The 10,391-nt window shown below is 36.0% G+C and overlaps 1 protein-coding gene across 1 annotated transcript; it reads right to left on the minus strand.

The window, feature by feature from the left end:
- Nucleotides 372-8,850, minus strand: LOC107640615. The gene is made up of 3 exons (XM_016344126.2): nucleotides 8,279-8,850; nucleotides 7,848-8,128; nucleotides 372-619 (listed from the first exon to the last, which is right to left on the minus strand). Exons 1-3 carry the CDS (start codon nucleotides 8,848-8,850, stop codon nucleotides 372-374), a joined length of 1,101 nt encoding a protein of 366 aa, XP_016199612.2.

The raw sequence follows: 10,391 nt of genomic DNA on the forward strand, positions 1-10,391 counted from the left end.
TAATTAATTACGGTTTGACCAGATTTTACATCTCATGGTCCCATCGAGTGCTTCAATACAATGTTTGTTGACCATAGGAGCTTCATCCCACACAATAAGCTTAGGTCTGATTATTAATTCAGCCAATGGAGTATTTTGCTTTATGTTGCATGTTGAAAATTCATCTAAATTGAGTGGTATTGCAAAGCGAGAATGTGTCGTCCTACCACTGGGTAATAAGAGGGATGCTATGCCACTTGATGCAACTGTCAACACGATTTGACCTTTGGACCTAATAGCGGCAGCAAGTGTCTTCCAATGAAAAGTTTTTCCCGTACCACCATAACCATATAGAAAGAAAACACCACCCTGCCCACTATTCACTGCTGTCATCACTTCTTCATAAGCTCTCTTTTGCTCTTTGTTAGTTGTTTTACATACACTTCATGTTCAGCAGTCAAAATTTGTTTATCGTACCGAAGTTCATCAGAAATCAACTTATTGTTTCCCCCATTCATAATTTGTATCAAACTTGTATCAATATTAGGGAATGGCATTGATGGAAAATCTCTTAAGCTCTTGTTATAACTCTTGAGTAGTTTTTTAATTTCTATCAACGTCAAATCCCATAATTCTTCATCTGTAATTTGTAACTTTGTTCAACAAAGTGCATATACTGTTGTAAGTAATAATATGATTTTGTAGAAGATAAAATTTTGCAATAAAATACATATATCAATTACATTTACATCTGTTCTATTATGACCAAGATCATTATTTAGTTAAATATACATTTGTTTTACCTCATGTAGTTGATTCTTATATTTCCCACATCTATATTGGATATTTTGAACTCCGCTATTTGGATGTATATTGTCTATATAGCAATATGTTTCCAGCTTCTTATGATACCTTCAATGCTTAATAGAATTGGATTTTTTGCATGGCATATATAAAGCAAGATGCAGAATAAAGAAAAAGGATACACCCTATTGTACACTTCCATATAAGCATTGATAAACCACTATTTTATGGTTTATCTTGTACTCAATTGAGTGGATTTCATCAACTCTTTACCCACTTATTCATATTATTTGCATGGTTTTACATTTGCCTTCCTAATTATGTGCTTTGATTTAAAACATGCTTCTTTGATCTTATATTTGCTTATTATTAATCCTCTCTTATTACCATTAGATGCCTTGATATGTGTGTTAAGTATTTTCAGATATTATAAGGCAGGAATGGCTTGGAGGATGGGAAGAAAGCATGCAAAAGTGGAAGGAATGCAAGAAGTTGGAGAAATTGCTAAGCTGTCCAGCCTGACCTCTCTGCACTCAAACGGCTATAACTTTAGCTACAGAGGTCCAAACGACGCGATTTCAGTTGTGTTGGAAAGCTAATGTCCGGGGCTTCGATTTGATATATAATATGCTATAGTTTCCCTGACGCTAGGCAACGCGACCGCGTGATCCATGCGGCCGCGTCGCAGTGACGGAAATCCAGCGTGGCAAAACTCGAAACCAGCGAATTCTGGACTGTTTTTGACCCAGTTTGCGGCCCAGAAAACACAGATTAGAGGCTATAAAGTGGGGGAATACATCCATTCATGAGGAGGCTCTCACATTCACAATTTTAGGAGTAGATGTAGTTTTTAGAGAGAGAGGTTCTCTCCTCTCTCTTAGGATTAGGATTTAGGATTTCTCTTAGCTAGTTTTAGAAGTGACTCTCAATCCCAGGTTCTTTATTTTTATTTATTTTTCCAATCTAATTTATGAACTCTTCCATGTTATATTTGATGTCTTTATTAGAGTTAATTGAGGTATTCCAGACTTATGATTGCTTTTTTTAATTTATTAAAGTTCTCGATTTATCCAAATTATTTTCATTCAAGTAGAATTTCTCCCCTTTTGACTTTGGTTAAATAATTGGTGACTCTTGAGTTATCAAACTCATTGTTGATTGAGAATTGGAATTCTTCAAGAATTAATTCATCCACTTAACTTACCTTCATAGTTAGAGGTTAATAAAGTGGGAGAAAAATCCAATTCTCATTACAATTGATAAGGATAACTAGGATAGGATCTCCAATCTTCATACCTTGCCAAGAGTTTATTTTATTATTATTATTTTCTTTTATTCTTTTTGTGCAACATACTGCTTCCTTACTTCCAAAACCCCCAATTTACAATCTTCATAACCAATAATAAGAACATACCTCCCTGCAATTCCTTGAGAAGACGACCCGAGGTTTAAATACTCGGTTATCAATTTATTAAGGGGTTTGTTACTTGTGACAACCAAAACGTTTGTACGAAGGGATTTTTGTTGGTTTAGAAACTATATCTACAACGCGACTGTTTTTATGATATTCTTTACTGGCAAAAAATCCCGACGTCAAAATGGCGCCGTTGCCGGAGAATTGCAAACGTGGCCCTTATTATTGGTTATTGTAAATATTTGCTTTTTGATTTGTTTTTATTTTTATTTTTATTAAATTAAGAGGTTATTGATTTTTATTTTAAAATTTTTATCTTATCTTATCTTATTTCAAAAGTCAAATTTCAAAATTCAAATTTAAAAATTTTCAAAATTCAAATTCAAAAATTTTCAAATTTCAAATTTCAAAAATTCAAAATTCAAAAATTTAAAATTCAAAATTTCAAAATTTAAATAACCTTTTAATTTAAATTTGTTTTTATTTTTATTTTTAATTTTTATTTGCTACTATGAACTCTCACCCCTTTGGCTATGAGTCTGGTTACAATAATGTTGCAGGAAGAAGAAATTACAATGAGAACAGGCATCAAGGTTGGAATAATCTAAGATGGGAGGAGCCACAAGGATTTGATCAACCCTCATGGCAACAACCACCTCCAGTGAACTATCAACAACCACCACCATATGCCTATGAACCCTTTCCTCAACATGACTTTGGACTACCATACTCACAAGCCCCTTTCCACCATTCACCTCCATATGACCCTAACACTCAACCACCATACCAACCACCTTATGAGCCATATGAACCATATATAGAACTACCCCAATTCCAATCCAATCACTCCCAACCACCACCACTTTCTTTTGTAGCATGTCCAAGTCCGGCAACCCGAGAAGCAGAGGTTCGCCTAAGGGAAACAGTAATTAAATTTCAGGCAACCGTTCGACAAGTGGAGCAAGCATTAATTCAATGGGCTTCTAGGCGCTCAAATATACAAAGATCAGCCATAGCTCTATGTGGACAGTCTAGTGAAGAGCGTAGCATGAAGGAGATACCAGAAACTCCAGTGGACAAGACAGAGCATGAATTCATACTGGAACAAGTAGAAGAAGCTGTCATCGTTCAAGAAGAAGAGTTGGTTGAAGACTTAGGAGATGCAGAACCTCCATGGGAAAGTCCAGTCATAGAACCCCCTTCCAAGACGTTTGAAATTGATGCTAAGGAGGGTGTACAACCTCCAAGGCATATCACAGTTGAAGACTTGGAAGAGGTTGATCAAGAAATGGAGATTCAAGAAGAAGAAGCACAACCTCCCATGCCCTTGGAAAGCAATGAAGAGGAGATTAAATTGGAAGAGAGCTGCCAAGAGGAAGTAAGAGGAAGATGGCCAGTGGTAAGAATTGTCCTGCAAGGTTCATCATGGTTGGAAGCTTTAAGTTTAAACGCAAAGGTTGGTATAAAGCTCAACTGAATGAGTCTAGGAAGCTGTTTGATAGCTGCAGTGAGAATTCAAATTACTTATCACCAGGCTGGAAAAATACAGATCCCGACAAAAATGGGTGTAAAAGCAATGTTTGGGATCCTAGAATCTGTTCTGACATCCAACACCCCGGGAGCCTAAGAATCTTTTTGAAGCTGCTCAAGGGTTTTACATGCCTAGTTTGGGACCCCGGAGGTTACTGGAATCACAAACACTGGTGAAGATTCCTGGATGAGTTCAAGCATAAGCCACCATAACAGGAAGCTCATCAAATGTCCAACTTAAGGACTTTAACTAAAAGTGCTAGGTGGGAGACAACCCACCATGGTATGATTGTCCTTTTTCATTTCTATTTAGTTTTATTTGTTTTTGAATTTTATTTTATTTTGTTATATTGAACCTGGAGTTTTGCATCACATTCATATTAACACTGCATTCTGCATTTTTCAGATTACAAAAAAAAAAAGAAGCGAGCACGCGACGTGACCGCATCAGCGACGCGTCCGCGTCGCAAGGAGATGGGAGATAATATTAATATGAACAGAGAGTTTCGCAGGACCAGCGCTGGAGGCGTGCCAATGGCACAAATCACCCTACGCGACCGCGTCACCGACGCGTCCGCGTCCCATGGGAACTTTGGCCTCCCACGCGACCGCGTCACCCACGCGGCCACGTGACCTGAAAATCGACATCAAAAGGGTGCATGGCCGAAAGTTATGCTGGAGTTGGGCTGGACTCGTGCTGGAAGCCCAAGCCCTCCCACGCGAACGCGTGCCCCATGCGTCCGCGTCACCTGACCTTCTTGCGCACCACACGACCGCGTCACTCACGCGTCCGCGTCACAAGCGGCGCACAGATTATCCAGATCAGCCAAATTTCTTATCTTTTCTTCTCTAATCCTTATTTTTCTTATCTTTTCTTATTTCTTTCTTCTTCCTTTCTTATTTTACTTTCTCTTCCCTTTTTCAGGATGGCCACCGAGAAAGGAAAAGAGAAAGCCATTCCCAAATCAGTAGCAAGGAAAGGAACAAAAAGAGCCCCAGCTGAGGAACCACAACCCCCATCCACTTGCACATCTTAGCATGCACCGAGGACGGTGCAATCTTTAAGTGTGGGGAGGTCAATACCGATCTCCATGGGTTAGTACTTTCTTGTCTCAAACACCAATATTTTATTTTCTTTGTTAATTGTTGCATTTGCATATTTAATTGCATGTTTATTTGATTTTTGCATTTAGTTACTTCTTGGTTAAAATAATAAGTTTCTTCTTAAGATCCTATTTTTTGAAAATTTTCACTAATTTAAAACCAAAATTTTTGTGTTAAACTTGTTTGAAGTTGTATTTGGAACATGGTTTTTGAGCCAAAGAACACACAACCTGTGAGACTTTAAGCTTATTTACATGGTTACATTATTTAACCATAAATATTTTATTCCTGTGTGTTTCCTTCTCTATGATTGTAATCTGTATTTTGTTCCAGTCTATATGTCCTTTGTTTAGTATATTTACATGCTTGCGTATGATTGAGGCCATATTTGATTATCAACTCACTTACCCCAAATAAGCCTACCTTTTACATCACCTTTGTTAGCCCCTTGAGCTTTTAATCCCCTTCTGTTCTATAACCACATCACTAGCCTTAAGCGAAAAACAAATTAATTATCCCAATTGAATCTTTGGTTAGCTTAAGATAGAAATTGTGTAGCAAATAAGTGTGGGGAAATTTTGGGAACATGGGTTGATAAGGGAATGTAACATGTTTCTAATTTATTTGAATATTAGGAATTTGGGAATCTACTCATGAAAAACCAAAATAGGAAAATAATAGAAAAATCCATGTGCAGTGATAAGTTATGTTTATTTCTCTACAAAAAAAAGAGAGAAAAAGAAAAAAAATATATATATAATATAAATAAATAAATAAGGGGACAAAATTACTCCAAATATTAAGTTTAATAAAAGATCAATGCACATGTGATAAAAATTAAAGAAAATTTGGTACATGAGTATGGGAATTATACAAAAGTGAGAATTATGGGTAGCTAGGCATGAATTTAAAAGTATATAGAGTATATGTATATTAGGTGAGAGCTTAGGTTAATTAAAGATTCAATTTATAAAGCTCACTTAGCCATATATATACCTTTACCCTTACCTTAGCCCCATTACAACCTTGAAAAAGACCTCATGACGTTTGCATTGGTATATTAAATATTGTTGATTGGTTAGATAAAGAACAAGGTTTAGAAAGCATGACTAGAGAAGAGTATAGTGAATAACCCTATACACTTGAGAGATTAGAGTGATACATACTACCAATGAGGGTTCAATGCTTGATTCTATGTTCCCTGCTTTCATGAGCTGTCTTCTTACAAGTTTACTTGCTTTTTATTGTATGATTTGAATTAGTGAAATCTGGTTTATGTTTGTCTTGAAGAGCTTATTTACTTTTAACCAAGTAGGTAGAAACATTTTTTTTGCATGTAGTTGCATTCATATAGATAGGTTGCATTTCATGCATTCTACCATTCCTCTTCATTTCTTTATAGTTTCTCTTGAGCTTAGCATGAAGACATGCTAGTGTTTAAGTGTGGGGAGGTTGATAAACCACTATTTTATGGTTTATCTTGTGCTCAATTGAGTGGATTTCATCTACTCTTTACCCACTTATTCATACTATTTGCATGGTTTTATATTTCCTTCCTAATTATGTGCTATGATTGAAAACATGCTTCTTTGATCTTATATTTGCTTACTATTAATCCTCTCTCCAAACGACGCGGTTCTAGTTGTGTTGGAAAGCTAACGTCTGGGGCTTTGATTTGATATATAATATGCTATAGTTTCCCTGATGCTAGGCGACACGACCGCGTGATCCATGCGGCCGCGTCACAGTGACGGAAATCCAGCGTGGCAAAACTCGAAACCGGCGAATTTTGGATTGTTTTTGACCCAGTTTGCGGCCCAGAAAACACATATTAGAGGCTATAAAGTGGGGGAATACATCCATTCATGAGAAGGCTCTCACATTCACAAATTTAGGAGTAGATGTAGTTTTTAGAGAGAGAGGTTATCTCCTCTCTCTTAGGATTAGAATTTAGGATTTCTCTTAGTTTTAGGAGTGACTCTCAATCCCAGGTTCTTTTTTTTATTTATTTTTCCAATCTAATTTATGAACTCTTCCATGTTACATTTGATGTCTTTATTAGAGTTAATTGAGGTATTCCAGACTTATGATTGCTTTCTTTAATTTATTGAAGTTCTCGATTTATCCAAATTATTTTCATTCAAGTAGAATTTCTCCCCTTTTGGCTTTGGTTAAATAATTGGTGACTCTTGAGTTATCAAACTTATTGTTGATTGAGAATTGGAATTCTTCAAGAATTAATTCATCCACTTAATTTACCTTCATAGTTAGAGGTTAATAAAGTGGGAGAAAAATCCAATTCTCATTACAATTGATAAGGATAACTAGGATAGGACCTCCAGTCTTCATACCTTGCCAAGAGTTTATTTTATTATTATTATTTTATTTTATTCTTTTTGTGAAACATACTGCTTCCTTACTTCCAAAACCCCCAATTTATAATCTTTATAACCAATAATAAGAACATACCTCCCTGCAATTCCTTGAGAAGACGACCCGAGGTTTAAATACTCGGTTATCAATTTATTAAGGGTTTGTTACTTGTGACAACCAAAACGTTTGTACGAAGGGATTTTTGTTGGTTTAGAAACTATATCTACAACGCGACTGTTTTTATGATATTATTTACTAGCAAAAAATCCCGACGTCAAGCATTCATGACCATGGAGACAATGTGTGCATAGTCAACTTCAGATATAATTTGTGGCTCAACCACCTCGAGGCAAGTATGCCATTTTAAAAGAATTTATTTTGTTCCATGTGTATATTATTTTGTTAGTAATGCTTATTGTTAATTTTGGGAATTGTGTCCATGTCTTTTTGTTTTGTATGAGATTCATACTTTATTTTGCGAAGTAAAAATATATTAAAATCAGGCACATTCATAAGTGAACTAATATTTATTTATTGAGTTATACTGATAGTTGTCTAGTAACATTAATAGTATTGACAAAATGATACAAAGATAAGAATACTTATTTTTCTACAATTAATAATAATAACTATAACAGCATACCTTGATTGTTGAGTAACCTTCTTTGTCGGTGAAGAATGTCATCGGATAGCATTCTCCGTGTGCTTTCCCATACATGCTCCGGCCTAGCCATCGAGTTAGAAAACAGGAGTGTTGCATAAAGCCTTCTTAAACATTCTCCTGAGCCCCAGTGACTTGCTTCCTGTATAGCATCAATGTATTCTTTATCATCAGCCAAAAGTCCATATGCATAGCATGCACCTCGAAATGTCGAGTAGACAACACCATCAATAGTTTTAATCTGTTCATAACTGGTAGATCCTCTAACAAAATTTAGAAGTAGTCTTAGGTAGTAAATCTCTCCTGATCCTGGAAGTACAAAGAAAATTCAGCCAATAACTACATGAGATTTTCTTAGAAACTATTTTCTAGTATTAGCCTTCCATACGAACTTAGAAGGAAACTCCACATACGTCAAACATCTAGCTTCAGCGTATTTTTTGTTTGCCTTGAACCATCCCAAGAACATGGATTCTTTCACAGACTCTTTCCTAGCAACATCATCCAAGTTTTCATCGTCCTTGAATATCACTGGTTGTTCACCAGGAAGGTGAAAGCCTAGCCTTACCACAGAAGGGTTCCTATAATGAATGCTATATCCAAAAATTCTCCATGAAGCTTCGCACGGGGATATGTACCTACAATCATAATACATACTAACTTCATCACACTTATCATTATCTGTAACACTTGTGGCACTTCTGTAAAATGAAGCTGTTACACAGTCGTGGCCTTTATTGACATATTTAAATAGATACTTAATCGATCTTGACTGGTTACACCATTCAACATTTATGTGAGCACCATATTTCAATAATAACTTCCTATTGTGAGGCACGACATATCGGTTGTCAAGTTCCACACCTGATTTGGTTATTGTTTTGCCATCGTCCTTGCGCCTATTAACTGGATAACCGTCTTCATCAATCATAGTACTCGCAACAAATCTCTTAGGAAAGTGCCGCATGCATTGACCATTTTCCATTCATGGTGAATCTTTCCTAATACTACCACATGAACCATGCATCATGTGCTTTTCCACTGCTTCGTAATATAGTGGATCGTTGACCTTGTCGGGTATCTCAGCACTTATGATCCGGTCTATGTCTTCTCCCGTTGGAAACTTGTCATCATGATGTAGAAACAACAGAATATGTGTGTGAGGGAGACCGCGCTTCTGAAACTCAATTGTACACACAACTGCAAAGGAGAATATATACAAACACATTTATACAGGTTTTTAGACATTTAATACTTCCCATTATTTAATACAGGAGACATTTTTACACAGTTATATGATGAAAAACGACAATGCTGGTTAATTTCATAAATGATTGTCTCTTTATTCATACAAATCCAGCAAACTCTGTATAATTGAATGGAATTCACAATTTATAAAGTTTCAAAAACTTCACTGGAATTGAAATATATAAAAAACGTAGCCATCTTGGCTGCAGGTTAATTCTACAATAATTTAGTTTCCTATTTTTACAGTTTCATATTTTCTTTTCATCCAAAAATTTTCACATCACGCATTTTAATTTATAAAGGGTTTTGTGTATATGTGGTAAACTATTTTTTTGGAAATAGAAATTTCTAGTGCAGATTTGTTTAAAAACGTGTGATAGAAGAAGTTAGAGATTTATTATATAAAATGATTGGTTTCATTAAAAATCAAAATATCTCCACAACGAACATACACATGTACTGGAAAAGCTAAAAAAACATGCATATTAATATTACGGAGTAGGTTACGGGACATTGTTTACCTACACTAACGCGCCCAAATATTTGGTTTTTTCTGATATCTTGGATAAGTTTGTCCAACTTAAATTTGAAAGCTCTACATACCATATCTGGTCGGTCTTCTACATGTAGTTCTCTATTCTTAAGAAAATCTTCTAATTCAGGCCATTTCGGATTACATGTAAATGTAAGAAAAAGGTATGGATAATCAACCGCCCTGCAAATCGCCATTGCATCTTGGTAGTTCTGTATCATGTACCTAGGCCCTCCCATGAATGAAGAAGGCAATATGATACGTTTTTCTCTTGACACATGTCTAGTTTCCCCACTTAATACTGCTTCGGATAAGTCCTTGTACATTTCACACCTAAACTTTTCTTGATCAAGCCGAATATAATTTAATCTGGCTGATTCAATCATGGAGAATCCATCTACCAAGAATTTCTGAAATAACCTTCTTAAATAAAGCAATGGAGATGCATCGGCTACCCTTTCTTGGATTCTGAACGCAAAAAACTCCTTCACTGAGACCTCTTGCCTACCCTTATCTTCTTTACCACTTTTTTTATTTCGAGGAATGTCTTCCTTGTAACCATCATCTCCGTATGGAAACAATAAAGGGTACTGCAATGCCAAATAGGCTCGATTTAGCTAATTTATTCGTTGTAGCCTCCCACTTTGTGTTTCAACCACAATGTCTCTATCAGTTTTGGCGAAATCAAAGTCGCCTACTATCAGCGCAGCAACCTCATTAGTGGATGGTAGGTTATACCGCCTACC

This window comes from Arachis ipaensis, chromosome B05, assembly GCF_000816755.2.
Source record: "Arachis ipaensis cultivar K30076 chromosome B05, Araip1.1, whole genome shotgun sequence".
Lineage (NCBI taxonomy): Eukaryota > Viridiplantae > Streptophyta > Magnoliopsida > Fabales > Fabaceae > Arachis > Arachis ipaensis.

What these genes read in the sequence shown, in the direction of transcription:
- LOC107640615 (XM_016344126.2), bottom strand. Translation starts at nt 8,850, where the DNA reads ATGGAAAATGGTCAATGCATGCGGCACTTTCCTAAGAGATTTGTTGCG. An exon ending in GCTGAAGCTAGATGTTTGAC is followed by an intron (nt 8,129 to 8,278) that starts GTATGTGGAGTT and finishes AAATTTTGTTAG; the next exon opens with AGGATCTACCAGTTATGAAC. An exon ending in AAGGTTACTCAACAATCAAG is followed by an intron (nt 620 to 7,847) that starts GTATGCTGTTAT and finishes TACAAATTACAG; the next exon opens with ATGAAGAATTATGGGATTTG.